Source organism: Carassius carassius, chromosome 12 (assembly GCF_963082965.1).
Source record: "Carassius carassius chromosome 12, fCarCar2.1, whole genome shotgun sequence".
Taxonomy (NCBI): domain Eukaryota; kingdom Metazoa; phylum Chordata; class Actinopteri; order Cypriniformes; family Cyprinidae; genus Carassius; species Carassius carassius.
Genome location: NC_081766.1, coordinates 6,420,312 through 6,439,823, shown reverse-complemented (window position 1 = coordinate 6,439,823; position 19,512 = coordinate 6,420,312). Strand labels below are relative to the sequence as shown.

Here is a 19,512-nt window from a genome sequence, read left to right as displayed (position 1 = left end):
GGGAAATGTGCAACGTGCTGTTCCAGTTCCTTCGGCTGAATAGGCCTACAGCTATCACACCTGTTGAAAATATACATTATGTTGTAGTTTTAATGGTATTTATTGTGTTTCATATGGTATTATTTATTTATTTATGGTATTTACTATGTATTTTGGTTACTAAAAACTCTTATTTCTAGCCTATCATCAAAATTTAAAAAAAAAAAAAAAATAGTAAAAGTCAGCTTTCATATACTTTTTCAGTCAAAGCAGATTTACTACTGTAAATATTAGAAATTACTATAAAGATTTTGATGTCTACAACTCTTTGAAAATCTTTAATTTAGTTACTATATTATATTGTTACAAACCAGGTTACTATATTTTATTGTAGAAACAATAACTGTAGCAACAATTGAATTTTGACTGAATGTAAACCACTGTAATTTTCTTAAGGGTGATAAACCGACCATATGTTGAAATGTTCATTATACACATTAGCGTTATTTGAAAGATTCCTGGAAAAACTTCCCACTGAAGTTTAAGTTAAAACATTGTGCTCCCTCTCCTCAGATGTGTACGTTACGTCTGATAAAAACGTTTACAAATGTCACGCTGTTGCAAATATTACTATTATTAATCCAAGATCCAAGAATATCTATAATTCACCATTATTATTGTACTGTGGGTAATATATTATTGCAATGTGTCTCGAATCTGTAAGTTATGCCTGAAAATAATGCGCGTGAAACACCGACAGGGTTCGTTAAAATAACCACAAGATGACGCTATTGGCGCCTTTTTAATAAGGATGATTTCTTGTTGTTTCATCCTGGCGAGTTTTTATTATTATTATCATTAGTATTATTATCATTATTATTATAGGATATTAAGTTTCTAGTTAGGCGTCACGGTTCATCTTTTTTTCTTTTCTTTTCTTTTTTTGTTTTGTTTTTAAATCAAGGCGGCAGTTACATAAGGAAAAGAAACCAGCACCATCCTTTTTTTGTACTGTACAAAACAAACTAAAAGCTACATTTGAGACACACAAGGGATATATTCTAATCGAAATGTTTTGTTCTTTCATTAACTAAATAAAATAAATAATAACGTCAAACAACATTATTGGCTTTAGGAGCTTGAAAATCTGTTCAAGTTTGCCGTGACGGCAATACAGCATAACACGAATAGTCTTCGTTCAATCGGGTTTTTGTTTGCAAACAACAGCCAACCACATGGAAATTCTCCCGCAAGGAATTCTGGGATAAGGCGTTCTTTTTCTGCGCTGAAGGAGTGGTGTTTCGTCAACAGAACTACATTTCCCTTGAACGCCCTGCAGAACAGCTGACAAAACAGAAGCTTAAAGGCAGTGTGTGTATTCTTTGTGCCAGAACACGCAGGACGATACGGACGATAACAAAGAAAACTTCACAATGACAACATAAGTGCTCACGCTTATGGATCTCTTTTTGTAGAATCAAGAAAATTTGTTTGTTCACATTTACTTTTAAGGATCTTTAACCCTAGCTATTGTTTTTTTTAAATGTATTTTAGCAAGTTGGTCTCCTGGGGATAAGGTGAGAAAAATAATGCTCAACTTTTATCTGAACAACTTTAATGATTGAGATACGATTGATTGAGCTACACTGAATACATTTAAAACATTCACATGTTAATGTCACATTTGTTCATGGCGCATTAACAGCCTAGGATATGTCTAAATGTGATATGTATCATTTTTGACATTTTGACAGATTTGACTCTTTATGTTGTATTGAGTTCATTTTTGTAGGCAGCTCTACGTTTTGGGATTAAATGTTTATTAAGAAACTGCACGATAATATCTAGCCTGCTGAGCACTGGTGCACCATCATAGACCATCTTTGACCAGTAACAAAACAGCTAGGATGGTTACTGGAACATAATGTTTGGATAAGCTTTCATGCAGCCTCAAACAACTAATGACCTCTTTAGACCAGCTAAAAACTAGCTGTCGTCTTAAAATTGATTTTTCAGCAGGCTATTTAGAAAGATGGTCATTCTAAATACTTCTTTCTCTGTGGTTAAAAGCATTTTATGGAGTAGAAATCACACATAATTGATTTCATGTCATGTATATGATGTCATCATTTCATGTTCTCAAAAGCATGTTTTGCTGTCAAACCATTTTAGCTGAGCTGTTGAGGAAATATTGACCAACCATCTATGTTCCTTTATTTCTACTTCAACAACAAAACAAACCTGAGTGACTTTAAAAAAAAGATTGCGCAAATTGTCCCTCTCTCTCGCTCATTCACTCATTTTATCTCTCAACAACACAGAATCAGTGTTCTGTTTATGTCAGTGCACTATTGCCTCAAGGAATAGATTTTTGTTTGTTTGTTTGTATTTTACTGGTTACGTCTTCATGCATTTCAGTGTGCTCTAGTAAAATTCTCAGATTTTTATGAAATATAGTTTGCTTTTGAACCTAAAACACAATTGTATTATTTTTTTTTTATTGTCATGACCCTTTTGATAGAATGTGATGACACTCATAATACAATTATAATAACACTTAAGTTCACATTTTACCTTAATATAATTAATAGTTGTTCATTAATGAATATTGATTAATGATTTGCTTTTGGTAGCAAAAATCTAAATGGATGGTTTTTAGTTTTCATTAAAATATATTAACTTTTTTCCACTGAAATTACTTTACTTTTCAATTGATTTCTCCTAGGCCACTCTGATGGGGAGCATAATTTTAATAATAGTCAAAATGCTATTTAACCTTTTTTTATTTATTTATCTTTTGGCTAATGTTATAAGTATGACAGCTTGATAATGTAACAAAAAATATGGTTATATTAACAAATAATTATAGACCTTTAGCCAAAATTCCTCCTTGAAAGTGTGAGTCTGAGCGCATTCTTTATGAAATGAATAATGAAAGTGGTCAATAATATACTACCAAAGGTCAATATTTCCTTCACAGTTTAGTTTTAACACTTCAAACACATCTTAAACGGCTTTTTGCGTTTACTTGAAATTATAGACTTGTGTGTTGTAGCATACATAGTAATACTAATCTCAAGAATGTGGACCTCCAGAAATTTAATGAATACCACTAATATAGTATTTCTTGATTGTAAATGCTGTTGTTCTACAGGTGTTGATGGTCGTTGACCATTTTCCTGCAGTTGTTGATAGTGATTGTTTGTTGGTGGAGGGCCAGATACAATCATGGTGCTCATTCTGGGTCGCCGTCTGAATCATGAGATCTCCAGTTGCGTGCCGGAATCACCGGCAATCAAACGTAAAGTCTTTGAGGTGGAGTCTAAGACCCTGAGCGACGTGTACAACTTCAGTTCCGGTTCTTCTCACTCTGAGAGCGTCCTTCAGGTCTTCAATGAGTTCCGTGACAGCCGCCTCTTCACGGACGTGATCATAAGCGTCCAGGGTCGCGAGTTCCCGTGTCATCGCGCCGTCCTGTCGGCCTGCAGCAGTTACTTCCGTGCCATGTTCTGCAACGACCACAGAGAGAGCCATGAGATGCTTGTAGAGATCAACGGCATCCAGGCAGATGCTATGGACATGTTCCTGCAGTATGTTTACACTGGTCATGCCTGCATCACCACACACAATGTCCAGTTCCTGTTTGAGACCTCCAGCCTCTTCCAGATCAACACTCTGCGGGATGCTTGCGCAAAATTCCTGGAAGAGCAGTTGGACCCCTGCAACTGCCTCGGGATCCAGCGTTTCGCAGATGCCCACTCTCTCAAACAGCTGGCCAGTCGCTGCCGTGCTTTTGCCTTATTGAATTTTCCAGAGGTGGCTCAGCATGAGGAGTTTCTAGACCTCCACAAGGATGAGCTGGAGGAATACTTGGCCAGCGATGAGCTGTGTGTTGGCAGGGAGGAGGTGGTGTTCGAGGCAGTGATGCGTTGGGTCTACCATGGCGTGGAGTACCGCAGACCCATGCTGAAAGATCTGCTACAACATGTCCGACTGCCTCTCCTTCACCCAAACTATTTTGTACAGACGGTGAGTGGCACATTCAAATTCATTTGAACAGAAGCTTTTTTTTTTTTTTTTTAATCCAGAAATCTGCCGAAATTAATATAGAGTTGGTTTGTTTCTTAGAGTGTGCTTAAAGGGATAGTTCACCCAAAAATTAAAATTATGTCATTAATGACTCACCCTCATGTCATTCCAAACCCCAAGACCTCCGTTCATCTTCGGAACACATTTTAAGATATTTTAGATTTAGTCAGAGAGCTTTCTGTCCCTCCATTGAAAATGTATATACGTATACTGTCCATGGTTAGAAAGGTAATAAAAACATCTTCAAAGTAGTCCAAGTGACATCAGAGGGCCACTTAGAATTTTTTGAAGCATCGAAAATACATTTTGGTCTTTTGGACTTTATTCAGCATTGTCTTCTCTTCCATGTCTGTTGTGAGCGAGTTCAAAACACTGCAGTTTAGTGATATCCGGTTCGCGAACGAATCACTCGATGTAACTGGATCTTCTTGAACCAGTTCACCAAATCGAACTGAATCGTTTGAAACGGTTTGTGTCTCCAATAAGGATTAATCCACAAATGACTTAAGCTGTTAACTTTTTTAATGTAGCTGACACTCCCTCTGAGTTAAAACAAACCAATATCCCGGAGTAATTAATGTACTCAAACAGTACACTGACTGAACTGCTGTGAAGAGAGAACTGAAGATTAACACCGAGCCGAGCCAGATAACGAAAGAAAGATTGACTCGTTGAAAATGAACCCTACGTTGGATATGGCATGTTTCATAAATTACGGAACCAGATAAAGCATGGCCTTGAGATTTGGCTAGTTGTAGAGTGTTGCTGTGCTCCATTTATCTTGGGAGTTGCATTTCGGAGCTAGGAATGATGTCAGACCCAAGTTGACCATGTTCCAGTACCCAAGTTGGAAAACCATCTTCTATACTAGTTGATAAAAACGCATTAAACAGAGGGATATTTTACAAAGATAATTCCGATGAATCATGTCCACACATAGAGGTTGGATTGTACTGTGTGCACCACTGAGTTTGTGACACAGACCAACATAAGTGCTATCAAACAATATTTTACTACTGTTTCATGTCTATTGATCCACTGAGCAGCCATATTGGATTCTGAAGTTGGGGTTGTTGTGGTTCCTAAGAGTTTCTGAGTCGGAACTCTGAATTGAGGGGACATTCCAGTGAAAAGTTCCTACTGGGAACTCGGAATTTCAGACTTATGAGTACAAATGGAGTGCAGCATTTCTTTTCAATGATGATCAAACACACCTGAACCAGTTAATCAAGATTATGGGGTTCACTTGAAACCTATCGGCAGGTGTGTTGATGTTTGCCAAGTCAAAACTCTTTCCTTATTGTTGTAATGTAACGAGTTTATGAAAGTGACGTGACATACAGCCAAGTATGGTGACCCATACTCGGAATTCGTGCTTTGCATTTAATCCATCAAAAGTGCGCAAACACACACACACACACAGTGAACACACACCCGGAGCAGTGGGCAGCCATTTATGTTGTGGCGCCCGGGAAGCAGTTGGGGGTTCGGTGCCTTGCTCAAGGGCATCCAAGTTGTGGTATTGCCGGCCTGAGACTTGAACCCACAACCCTAGGGTTAGGAGTCATACTCTCTAACCACTAGGCCACAACTTCCCCAAATGCACATTCCCTGACCGGGAATCGATCCCGGGCCGCAGCGATGAGCGTGCCGAATTCTAACCACTAGAGCACCAGGGATTTAGTTATTTAAACTAGATATCTGGACTCTACAGGAAGCCAGATATAAGGGAGCCAGTTTAAGTTTAAGCATTAAGAATGTGATTATATTTTGCAGGTGGAAGGCGATAAACTGATCCAGAATGCTCCAGAATGTTACCAGTTGCTGCATGAAGCACGTCGCTATCACATACTTGGCAATGAGATGATGTCGCCACGAGCCAGACCCCGAAGGTACACAAATGTTTGTGACTGAAAATTGGCTGATAAGATGATTTGCTCTTGGAAAAACTAATCACATTTTACTCATGAAATTGTTTATTTCTTAAATTACATGCAAATCACAGATAAAGTGTAACTGGTCATCATTAAATACACCTCCATTTGTTAACATTTTGCTTTTACTTGATGCGAATGATAGCTCTGTTAGTGCAGCTGAAGAGATTTGTGCCATTAATTGTAAGTTATGTGATTTATGATTACCGGGAAGTCCAAAAAATTTGAAAAAACTTGCATTGTAAAACTAACACTAACAACCACTCGAAACACTTTAGTTACTGCAAAACAACATCCTGGGATTGTGGCAGTGACTTTTGTACGTGCAGGCACCACTCGTGTTTTCTTCAGAACAAATATTGTCCATTTCTACACACTCACTTGACTGATATCATGAGTGAAGTGATCATTAAGTAATTCTGTTTGTAGAAAGTATCGATTTAAAAGAAGGCTGAGAATTTGAAAACATGTCATTGTTTAGAAGCAGCATGTCCTGCTCTGGAGGCAGTGTTTATTTAGGGAAGTATTTTTTGTGTATTTTTAGGGTAGGATCTTTACAGGAGTCAGATGTGGGGAGGTCTAATCTGTACTTTGAGGCAGTATCTTGATATGGAGTTTTTGTATTTAGAGTCAGTATCCTAAAATTGGGTCTATATCTGTATTTAGAAGAGGTATCTGTGTTTAGAGTCAGTATCTTTTTTTCTTGAATATGTATGAGCTTGCTTTTGGACATTCCACTTTGCTTCTAACTGCAGTAAATTAGGGAGTGTTTGTGTTATGTGGGCCTCTAACTCGTGGCAGTGTCTTGGAAGAGGATTTATTCTCCAATGAATCATTGCAGAATCTCATTGTACCTTAGCAGGAATGAAGCATAACCACTTTTTGACAATGTCACCACCTCAAAGCCCATGTTTATCTGATAATTTTTTATTTATTTTTTTGTCATCTGCAGGTCTACTGGTTTCTCTGAGGTCATTGTGGTGGTGGGAGGCTGTGAGCGAATGGGGAGTTTCAATCTGCCATACACAGAATGTTACGACCCCGTGACTGGAGAGTGGACGTCTCTTGCTAAACACCCTGAGTACACCAAGTCTGAGTATGCAGTGTGCGCTCTTCGCAACGACATCATTGTGTCAGGTGAGACCCTCTTATTCCTATTTGACAAATGATTAATTGGGATAGCCCCATCCACAGAAAAGCCTCATTGGTCCAAAGTCCTTGCATTGCTGTATAAAAAGCATCCTTTATTTTCTAATTTGTGATTGTTACATAATGCTGTATTTTTGTTTTAATATCAAATGATTTGAGGCTGGAAATGATAAAGTGTGGTTAGGACATGGTGAAATTTTCTGTATTTTTTGTAATGGTGTATCCTGTACTTGCTCTCAGTGATTGATCAGAGAGAGTCTAGTTCTGTGGAACCTGAACACACACACACACACACACACTCTCTCTCTCTCTTTTGAGCTGTGTTGTTGACTCAGGCATGTGGAACTTCCTATAAAAGTAGATTCTCCCAGATTTACACATTAGGGAGGACTCTTGATATCTGCCTGAAACATAAATGACATCTAATTAAAAATTCTAGTTTTTTTCAGTTTTAACTGTTTTGTTTTATTTTACCTTAAATAATTTGAAGTGTCCTACTGACAAGACTATCACTGTATTAAGTGTGAGGGAAAGGTGTGCTATAACCTTTCTAAGTAATCTGACTTATACAACATCACAGGTTGAAAACTGTTCAAATAAATTAGTTTCGAAGATGGACCCAAACCATGTATGGGGATCAGAAGATACTTGGGACAGGGCTCTTAAAAATTGTGCCAGTATGCAACCACCTCACATTTCTGTAGAAATTTTAAGCATCTACTTTTTAAATTCATAGTTCGGTTGAGCTTCATTGAACAAATTCTGTTGTTGTTTAGATGGGTTGGACTAATTACTCCAGGGTTGTGTTAGACGGGTTAAGGGCTTTTAGCAAATGCCTTGTTTGTGAGGACATTTCTGGAACAGTTGTTTATGATTTGAGGAAAACACAACAGCTGCCTCTCTGATCAGCCAGTGTGTCAAGGTCTGTTCTCTCTGGCAAACTCTCGCGTTTGCATGAGCTGAGTGCTCTGGACATTTTAATCCCTAACTGGCATGGGCAAGCTGCATCTTGGAGGACTATTTGTGGCAAGTATTTCAGAATAGTTCCAGTAATGATCTGCAGATGTTGGTAAGGCTATATTGCATCACGACATGTCATCCAGGGTCACTGGACGCATATACAGGTCATGCATTTGAGGAGTTTCTGTAACTGAAGTTTTATTCAAACAAACATGTGTGTTTTTGTTTAAACAAGCTAGATGCCATAATGAGGAATTCTGAATTGTGTAATTCTTATTCTTCTCCTAATAGAGCCATTGTTTAGCACATTGAAAACATAAAGCAGTATGGAGTGTGTTTTGTTTGTCTGATTTCCATGAATAGAGCTATGTTTTCACTCATGTTCTCACGTGTCAGGTTTCTTTAAGTGAAGTGACATTCAGCCAAGTATGGTAACCCATACTCAGAATTTGTGCTCTGCATTTAACCCATCCGAAATGCACACACACAGAGCAGTGAACACACACACACACACTGTGAGCACACACCCGGAGCAGTGGGCAGCCATTTATGCTGCGGCGCCCGGGGAGCAGTTGGGGGTTCGATGCCTTGCTCAAGGGCACCTAAGTCGTGGTATTGAAGGTGGAGAGAGAACTGTACATGCACTCCCCCCACCCACAATTCCTGCCGGCCCGGGACTCGAACTCACAACCTTTCGATTGGGAGTCCGACTCTCTAACCATAAGGCCACGACTTCCCCAGACGTGCCCTTCTCTCCGTCTCTCATACTCATGAACACACTTCATATTGCTGTTCTCGTGTGCACTTGCAGTTGGCCAGCCTCCAGCATCAAGTTCAGAGGTTTCTGTCTAAATCTATCCCTCTCTTGTCAAGTCATATTCTACAGGCATGATGGTTCAGCTGTCTTTGGTAAACATATCTCTTGGATTTCTTTCAAGAATATCAAAAATCTTCACATCACTTCACTTCACACATCAGTAATTCCATACATCACAAATTTAAGAAGACTATTTTATGCATCCATCCCATTAACTAATTTTATTTTCTAGAATCAAAACAGGCAGGATTTTCTGATCCTTGCATACAAATGAAATCAAAGCATGTATAAGTAAAGCGACTTGAAATACACCAAAGTGACTATTCTGGACTGCTCACATTTTATTAGCGTGTTAAATTACTTGCCAAGTAATCCTTCCTAGGAACCCTGTGTCTGCATTTCTTCAGCAGAGCCCGGAAATTAAAGTTTTTGTCATTCGCTCACCTGCATGTTGATCAAACCTGTATGACTGACTTTCTTTTACACAACAATGTTGGACTTTCATTGTATGGACAAGAAACACTGATATATTTTTCACGATATCATCTATTTTGAAGTTCTATATGCAATGACATCATATTTTGAAAAAGAGAAATGTCTGGACTGAATTTAAAGATGTTCATTGTAACATCACTGCCTTCTTTCAATCAGATGTGTGTCTTTATTTTGCTCACAGTCATTGTTCAATCCATACTCCCAGATTTTAGTGTTGTGACCAGAGAAAGGGAAGTCGTTTGATTTTGGTGTTGAAATATGATGGAAGACATAATTGGTTGGCAGTTCCTCCCTGAGGCAGTTGATAGGTTTCCAGTGAACGCACACTTAATTTGACATTTCCTTTTCACAGTTGCCCATTTTAGGAGGCTAATGAACAGGGCCGGCACAAATCATAAATCACACCTGGGGCTTACCCCATTCGTGCCATTGCATAATGCAAAGTTATTATTATTTGCAAGTGTATATAACTTGTATTAAAAATCCTGAAAAATTGATGTCATCAAGGTCTGTTAGAAAAATAAACAATGAACTAAATATGTCAGGTTAAAGAGACAAGGCTTTATTTTATGTTGCTTCCTTATTGACTATATTCCTTAGGTCACAATTTATTAGTGGTTTTTGCAGTGATTTTGTTAGAAATGTTACGAATTTGAGAAGGATTTTTATTTTGAGCTGTAATGTTGCCAAGAAATTGTCATGAACTGTATTCAAAATGATTGGCTGTCTTTACTCTAATGCCTCTAAAACATTCAGGACTATCTAAAATAGATTTGAAGCTACATCCCTTCAGCATGTGTCAAGCAGTGTTTCTGTTAATGACTAGTTTTACTGTTCACCTGAAAGTGCCGGTTTTAAACAAGCTTGGTGACAACATGTGAAGTGTCACCTGGAGACACACTCCATCTTAAATGCTGGTTTGTCTGGTCTTCAGTCTGAATGAATGTCACAAAGTGTCACGCTGTCTGGTCTCTGTTTCCCTGGGTGTCCACTAGTGGTCTCACTTCCCCATAGGCATCTCACCGCTGGCACTACATTTCCCACAAAGCCTTGTCCCTTCATCACAGTAATTGCACTCCTGTTAATTGCACTCGGGTATCTTCACTTGATAGTCATTACCCTGCCTATATAATCTGGTCTGTTTTTTTTATTTTGTTTTCATGGAGTCCTTTCTTTCCGTCACCCAGTTTCCTCGCCTTTCTAGTTCCATTCCTGTTCCTATCCCTATTGTTTGTTTGTTTGGATTGATTTCTGGTTTTGACCCCTGCTTGTTGGATTCTGATTTGGATTACCCATTAAACCACACTGCGCTTGGATCTCTCGTCTCCTGTGTTTCCCTTGGTCTCCGATCGTAACACAAAGGCCTGATGGTCTTTGTCAGGAGAGATTTATGACCGTAGAGCAAACTAAAAGGTCTACAGCCAGTCTTTATTATGTTTACTCAGTATAAGAGGAACAAAGCTAGAGCATCCTCTTTAATTAGAGATTTTGAATCCATCTTTGTTTACCAGACAGTTGCTCAGCTAATGCACTAATGGAGTTTATGAGCACTGTAGTTCTTGTTGTGCCGCTTTTACTTGCTCAAAAATAAGTGAGTGACCTACCTTAAAGGGACTTTCATGGTACTGTGAGGGAAGAAGGGCCTCATGCTATTTGAGAACTTCTCAGACCTTCATTATCCAAGTCTGTAAACAGAATTAAAGTGGAACGGCCTTCTCCCAGGTGTTTAGCCTGTATGTGTATGTGTATGTGTGTGAGAGAAGGACTGTTCAAGTTCGTCTCAGACCTGCTGTCTGAGATGTGGCCGAGATGTGAAGTGACACAGAATAGAATAGCCCTCGGCGGGTTTAGATAAACTGACGACAACAAAGGATGTTCAGATCAGAGGGAGCATTTATTTTTAACAGGAACACAGGTGAAGCGGTGTGGTTTGTGTAATTACAGACATGGTGTTGTCTGACATGGAGAATTAATAGCCTGTTTGTGGGTTTGCAAAGTTATGCAGTTATTCCATAGCTATGCAGTGGCCTGGACTGATATCTGGACACTTAAGTCACAGTTAAGTCAGTTAAAAATGTATAAATGTCATTGATTAAACCAAATGATGCTCAGAACTATCTTCTCTTTTCTGAGCCATTTCTGAAATGTTTGGTCTCAAGGAAATTTTTAGCGGATGTATTACTGTAAGTCTGTTCGCCTCAAGATGTCCTGGCAGGGTAATCAAACATCAAATTAGGTCATAAAATTATGAAATAATGTTTGATACTCAAAGTCCTTTTTATAGAGAAAGTCTCAATTGTAAATAGATTATAAGCAAATGGTTTTGTACAATGTTATAGTTGTGCAAATGCATTCAATAACATGAACGCGTTCTTTTATGTATGTAATATTATAGCATATGTTAAAGAATTAATAATCATTTGTTCAAATAATTTCTGTTTTGTATTTAATATGGTAGTTTACATTTTAGTAAATGTTATGCTTTATTTTATATATATATATATATATATATATATATATATATATATATATATATATATATATATATATATATATACAGTACAAACCAAAAGTTTGGAAACATTACTATTTTTTATGTTTTTGAACGAAGTTTCTTCTGCTCATCAAGCCTGCATTTATTTGATCAAAAATACAGAAAAAAATTTAATATTGTGAATGTAATACTGTTGTTAATGTTGTTGTGGTTGTTATTTACAGGTGGACGCATCAACAGCAGTTACGTCTGGATGTATAACTCTCAGCTCAACATCTGGATCAGAGTGGCTTCTCTTAATAAGGGTCGCTGGAGACATAAGATGACCGTCCTACTGGGGAAGGTGAGAGAGAGTGGTGTGTGTGCGTGTGTGTGTGTCTGTATTTCTAGTCCCAGTGTCCCATTTCCTAAATCAAAGGCACACTTCCTTTACTTCAGTTTAACTGTAAGAACAATATAATGCATGATTTGCCCCTTTGTGTTGCACTGGTAAAACATCTCATGTAAACATTTGTAATTTTAGTGTTGTTTGGGGGTGAAAACATAATTTTAATAGGTTCAAATAAGGCTACTTTTGAATGGCTGATGATCGAGAAAGATGCTTTTGGCTTTATTTTAGGCGTCCCCGCCCCTGTTTGTTCCTTTTTGTTCCTTATCATAATTAGCCCTGCATTAGAATTACTCAGATTTCCTCTTCTCTTTGTTCTCCATAAATATTGCAGTTTGATACACGTTTGCAGCACCTTAACCTTAAAATAAGTTTATCTGAAAACAATGCATGGGATATTAATATTAAGCAATTTTCAGGTAATTTAGATTTTTTTTTTCTTATCTCCTTGGCAAATTAATTTTTTGTTTTAGGAATATATGCGATAAAATTTAGTGTAGTTTATGATTCAAACAAGACAAAAATATTTTAGCAGTGGGTTAAGAGAAACTTAAAGTTTTTAGAGCACACAACTTTCCGTGCACAGATGGCACTTTTAATAACCAATCTTTTAGTGCGTGTGTAGGACTGTTATGATCAGATGTTTACAGCTCCAATCAGATTGTGCTGTTGCCAATTAACTGATAATTTTGTAGAAATTAGCTGCCCAAGTTATTGTGTGTTGTGTTGGTCTTATGCAGAAGCATGCTTCACTTCATGTTTTGTTGTGATGGTCTTTTTGGTGTTTTATTTTGGGGGTTTGTGAATCTTTTGAACACATGCATTTTATTACACATGCAGGGGGTGTAACATTCTGCCTGCTTGGATGTAAATCATGTTTTCTGTTCATACACAAGACACGCACAGAATGCTCTCTTGAGAGTTTTTTCTTGGAAAACAGTTGTTGTAATTCTCTCTCTTCCTGTGTGTGTCCACCCAATGCCCATCCTCCTCTGTAGTTGTTTACAGACACATTTACTTCATTTTCATGATGTTTGTAGCTCTTTAGGAGGATTGAAATCAGTTTCCATTTTGAAGGAAATAGTTCACCCAAAAAAAAAGTGTTGTTAACATTGTTCTGAACCTGTATGACATTTTCTTCAGTGGAACACAAAGACATGAGGGTGAGAGAAAGATGCTGCAGAATTGCTACTTCAGTGAACTTTCCCTTTAAATGTTTTCATTCCATCTACCAGATTTCTTTTAAGCATCTACTAGAATTCTTTTTTGCATTTCATTTTGTGGTGTGTGCGTGTGAATGTTGTTTATACCCATTTTTGCTTGCCTAATGCATAACTAAGTTCAGGTTGTTATCCTTTTGAAAAATTAGTCTCTTTTCTTGACATTTCTGAAGAACCTCTTAACTGTTTTGCTGAAACACATTCAGGGTAAAAAAAACTAGATAACAGGATGATGAATGCATGTACAGCTATATGGAAGGAAATCTTGTTTGATAGCATATCTTATTTTATTTCATTCCATCTACCTGTCATATCCATCCAACATTCTCTTATCTTGTTTGTGCAGCTCTGTTTAAAATGACTTGGAAGTTTTTCGCGTGCCAAGACGATGGGGTTCAAATCCTGATGTGAATTTTTGTTTCAACTAGACCGTAATCACCATATATTTTACAACCCGAATTCCGGAAAAGTTGGGACGTTTTTTAAATTGTAATAAAATGAAAACTAAAGGAATTTCAAATCACATGAGCCAATATTTTATTCACAATAGAACATAGATAACATAGCAAATGTTTAAACTGAGAAATTTTACACTTTTATCCACTTAATTAGCTCATTTAAAATTTAATGCCTGCTACAGGTCTCAAAAAAGTTGGCACGGGGGCAACAAATGGCTAAAAAAGCAAGCAGTTTTGAAAAGATTCAGCTGGGAGAACATTTAGTGATTAATTAAGTTAATTGATATCAGGTCTGTAACATGATTAGCTATAAAAGCTTTGTCTTAGAGAAGCAGAGTCTCTCAGAAGTAAAGATGGGCAGAGGCTCTCCAATCTGTGAAAGACTGCGTAAAAAAATTGTGGAAAACTTTAAAAACAATGTTCCTCAACGTCAAATTGCAAAGGCTTTGCAAATCTCATCATCTACAGTGCATAACATCATCAAAAGATTCAGAGAAACTGGAGAAATCTCTGTGCGTAAGGGACAAGGCCGGAGACCTTTATTGGATGCCCGTGGTCTTCGGGCTCTCAGACGACACTGCATCACTCATCGGCATGATTGTGTCAATGACATTACTAAATGGGCCCAGGAATACTTTCAGAAACCACTGTCGGTAAACACAATCCGCCGTGCCATCAGCAGATGCCAACTAAAGCTCTATCATGCAAAAAGGAAGCCATATGTGAACATGGTCCAGAAGCGCCGTCGTGTCCTGTGGGCCAAGGCTCATTTAAAATGGACTATTTCAAAGTGGAATAGTGTTTTATGGTCAGACGAGTCCAAATTTGACATTCTTGTTGGAAATCACGGACGCCGTGTCCTCCGGGCTAAAGAGGAGGGAGACCTTCCAGCATGTTATCAGCGTTCAGTTCAAAAGCCAGCATCTCTGATGGTATGGGGGTGCATAAGTGCATACGGTATGGGCAGCTTGCATGTTTTGGAAGGCTCTGTGAATGCTGAAAGGCATATAAAGGTTTTAGAGCAACATATGCTTCCCTCCAAACAACGTCTATTTCAGGGAAGGCCTTGTTTATTTCAGCAGGACAATGCAAAACCACATACTGCAGCTATAACAACCGCATGGCTTCGTCGTAGAAGAGTCCGGGTGCTAACCTGGCCTGCCTGCAGTCCAGATCTTTCACCTATAGAGAACATTTGGCGCATCATTAAACGAAAAATACGTCAAAGACGACCACAAACTCTTCAGCAGCTGGAAATCTATATAAGGCAAGAATGGGACCAAATTCCAACAGCAAAACTCCAGCAACTCATAGCCTCAATGCCCAGACGTCTTCAAACTGTTTTGAAAAGAAAAGGAGATGCTACACCATGGTAAACATGCCCCGTCCCAACTATTTTGAGACCTGTAGCAGAAATCAAAATTGAAATGAGCTCATTTTGTGCATAAAATTGTAAACTTTCTCAGTTTAAACATTTGCTATGTTATCTATGTTCTATTGTGAATTAAAATATTGGCTCATGTGATTTGAAAGTCTTTTAGTTTTCATTTTATTAAAATTTAAAAAACGTCCCAACTTTTCCGGAATTCGGGTTGTAATTACAGATACACTTTCTTTTTAATAAGTGTATGCATGTAATTGAAGTGAATGTCATTTTAGTGCATTTCAGTGAAGACGAGTGTGACCGTTTAAATCATCAGAGAGAGTGAATAAGAGAACTTTAGCTTCTTAGGTCAGAGGTCAGGTTTCCAGTTAAACAGCATTAACGTGGGTCATTGTCATCATGAAAGTGAAAGTGACGTGACATTCAGCCAAGTATGGTGACCCATACTCAGAATTCGTGCTCTGCATTTAACCCAACCAAAGTGCACAAACACACAGCAGTGAACACACACACAATGTGAACACACACCTGGAGCAGTGGGCAGCCATTTATGCTGCGGCAACCGGGGAGCAGTTGGGGGTTCGGTGCCTTGCTCAAGAGCACCTCAGTCGTGGGATTGCCTGCCCGAGATTCGAACCCACAACCCTAGGGTTAGGAGTCAAACTTTCAAACCAGTAGGCTACGACTTCCCCAGCAAATTATGTTGTTATCGTGGCCTTTCCACACTTCCTCTTGGGTGTCAGTTTGAGGATAAAGCTGTATGTGGAGAGAAAACGAGAAGCACTCGTCTTTGAACAGCTACAGAGAAACGCCAGCCATTAGCTAGGGAAATGTGATGCTTATGTTGGATCTGTTTTTAAACTGTCAAAAAAATAATTTGCTAATTAATGTGACGGTTAAGAAAACATCAAAGGAATAATTCACCCAAATATGAAGATTTTTATGCAACCTGAGATGAAATTAGTTTGGGTCTTTATTGGAATAGATTTGGAGAAATTTAGCATTACGGTACACCTCTTGTTCATCAATGGATCCTCTGCAGTGAATGGGTGCCATCAAAATAAGAGTTCAAACTGCTTATTTAAAAAATAACATCACAGTAATTTACAGTTAATCCACACACATGCATATATAAATTTAAACATGCAATTAATAATTTAATTTTTAGGGTTCGATTATCTAAATGTATTCATTTAGATAGCTATGTGAACATCTGTATGTATTCTGCAGGTGTATGCAGTTGGAGGTTATGATGGGAAGTCTTGTCTCAGTAACGTGGAGGTGTATGACTCCTTCTCCAACCGCTGGACTGAGGTGGCCCCCATGAATGAAGCCGTCTCCTGCCCGGCGGTCACAAGCTGTGCGGGAAAACTTTTCGTCATTGGAGGAGAACCTTATGAAAACAGCTGCTCCAATAAGGTGAGTGGAAAAACTGTGCTAAAATACACAATACAAACATACAATATAAAATTAGGCAGAACTCTACAAACCGAAAAGGACTTCACCTAAAACACTGGTAATGCAGTTTAGGCCTGATGACTTTTCAGTGCTGAGTGACAGACCCATCCAATAGTGCTCTAGAGTAAGTGTGTTTGGGTAAAAAAAAAAAATTTTTTGTTTGAGAACAGACATGCATATGGCCTTTTAACAAACTATTTTTTTTTTTATACTTTTTTTTATTTTTTTATCTTTGGCTCAGCACATGTAGTCACCCCATATTTCTATAAACCTGTCCAGCTGATAAATGTAATAACCACATCTTCAACTTCAAGAAGTCTTAATGATACTGTCATCTGATTTTCCTGTTTGACATGATGTCTTCATGGTGAGAGTTTAAACAACCTGTCATGCTGGCTCAGCTTTGAACCCCAGTGAGTGACGTATTTGGACTAGGCTGAACTGGTTTGCTGGTAAAGCTGTTCTCCCAGCCTAACTAGCTGAAAAATGCACCAAAACTAGCTAACAGACATTTTTGACTGGTTTCATATGGTTCATTTGTCACTTGAGTTTTGTTTTGGTTTTCGTTAGGATGCTTTTTTAGAAGATAGCTTCTTATCTGAACAGCCCCTGAAGCAGCTCACTAGAGTTGTCATAATGTTTGTATCTTATTTTTGATATTTAAATTTTTTTTTTATATATATATAATTGACATTTAACTATTTGTGTCTCATGATCCTTCAGAAATCATTCTAATCTGATTCGCTGCTCAAGAAACATTTCTTTCTATTATCAATATTGAAAACCGTTGTGCTGCTTAATACATTAGTGAAACTGTAATTTGATTTCCTTTGTTTGAGATTTGTGTATGAGAGGGGTCCTGCCTGTACCATGCCACCAAAAACCCCTAAAATGTGGGTATCCTTTTGAACGGAAAGGCTGCTAACGGCAGATGGGGAGTGAACGTGTGTTTTTGTGCTGGTGGTCTATAACTTAGTGGACAGGTGGGCCTGTGTGCTGAGCTTATTGTCCTCAGACACTGCTGCCATCTTGGGTAACATCTCACATGGGTTCTCGCATTGATTTTTCCAGTGCTCAGATTACGGCCTTCTTTACTTGCCATCTGGAGCAGAAAGAGAAAGAAAGTGAAAAAACCTGAAAGGAAAGGATCTGATATGGTTTTCTTATAAAAAAAATAAAAAAAAGTTGCATGTTCTAATTTAAGTCCTGCATCTGTCATCTGAGAATTTGCAAATGATGTCTCTTCAACTGTATGTCTTTACTGTCTGTCAGAATGCATGTCTTCACTAGCTATGTTTCCATCCACCTATTTTTATGCTCATTTTGGATTATTGTAATAAAAAATAAAAAAAACACGCTGGATGGAAATCCCGAGATGTACATAAATTCTAAAAAACATTTATTCTGTTACATCTGCTCTCTCTGAAGTGCAAGTCATTTATAATATTCAGTGGCTTTTCCTAGGTCCTTCTTTTTTTTTTTTTTGTGCCAGTTTATCAGGAAGTGACGATTTTGTTCTATTTTGACTTGATGGATGGTTTTATGTGCTGTTCCAGTTTTGCACATAAGTTAAATTCGCATCTTTGGATGGAAACATCCACATTGTCAATCTTTCTTAAATCTATACATCAGCCGGCAAAGAGAAAGATTGTTTGCACTAAAAAGTGCAAATATTAGATTTAGTTATTTCTGGTTTTTCACCCGCAGGCCCAGTCCTCTTTTTTAAGGCTATTCAAGATTATAAAACAACCTTTCTCCATTGTGTTTCAGGTCCAGTGTTATGACCCAGAGTCAGACAGCTGGCAGCTGAAGGCATGTATTCCTTTCACCAAACCCAATATTTCTGCCGTTTCTCTCAAACAACTCATCTACGTTTGTGGTGGCCTCACCAAGTCCATCTACTGCTACGATCCTTCACAGGACTACTGGATGCATGTGGGCCACACCTTCAGCAGACAGGTACCTGAAGCCTAGTGAAAACCTCAATGTTCCTGTCATTTTGTCCCATATACTGATTTTATTCATCGGTTTTGTTTTAGGAGAGTTGCGGTATGTCAGTTTGCAATGGAAAGATCTACATAATGGGTGGACGGGGAGAAAATGGTGAAGCCTCTGACAACATTGTGTGCTACAACCCAGCCTCTGGCATCATCACATGCACGGCTGCAATGCCTCGCTCCATTTCCTACCATGGCTGTGTTACCATACACCGCTTCAGCGAAAAACAACGCAAACCCTGAAAGCATCTGCAAACACACATGCAAACTGTTCCAAACATGGAGCTGTAGACACTTACATGCATATTAAAAATACATAAAAATCATCTAAACAACTTTGCAACATTTATATTGAGTGATAAATTAATTTTCTTTCACTTATAGGGTTAACATGCATATCTATTTGCACTGTAGGTGTAGCACAATGTTTAACTGCTACCGTTGATTTAATCATACCAAAACTGTTATTTGTGAGGCGGATTTTTTGGAACAAGGAAGAATGCAAATTGTAACCTTCCTCATAACTGAAATGCATTTAGAGAATGTGTCTAATCTGATGGAGTAATCACATAGATGCTGTGATGGTGCCAACAGTCTTGTATTGAAAAAACACTGCTGTTTTTGCATTATTTTCTAAGATTTTTATTTTTTCCCACACACTTTTATTTTAAAATGTGCTTTTTATGGCTT

At 38.1% G+C, this 19,512-nt stretch overlaps 1 protein-coding gene across 1 annotated transcript; it reads left to right on the top strand.

The window, feature by feature from the left end:
• The first annotated feature begins 1,319 nt into the window (after positions 1-1,319).
• Positions 1,320-19,171, top strand: LOC132154637 (kelch-like protein 24a). The gene is made up of 8 exons (XM_059563279.1): positions 1,320-1,556; positions 3,134-4,008; positions 5,845-5,960; positions 6,955-7,139; positions 12,142-12,260; positions 16,598-16,786; positions 18,596-18,784; positions 18,865-19,171. The coding sequence occupies exons 2-8, from the start codon at positions 3,208-3,210 to the stop codon at positions 19,063-19,065; spliced, it is 1,800 nt and encodes a 599-aa protein (XP_059419262.1). The 5' UTR covers positions 1,320-1,556; positions 3,134-3,207; the 3' UTR covers positions 19,066-19,171.
• The last annotated feature ends 341 nt before the right edge of the window (positions 19,172-19,512 follow it).

Coding starts and splice junctions, on each gene's coding strand:
- LOC132154637 (XM_059563279.1), top strand. CDS start 3,208: ATGGTGCTCATTCTGGGTCGCCGTCTGAATCATGAGATCTCCAGTTGC. Junction 4,009..5,844: donor CAAACTATTTTGTACAGACG/GTGAGTGGCACA, acceptor TATATTTTGCAG/GTGGAAGGCGATAAACTGAT. Junction 12,261..16,597: donor TGACCGTCCTACTGGGGAAG/GTGAGAGAGAGT, acceptor TGTATTCTGCAG/GTGTATGCAGTTGGAGGTTA.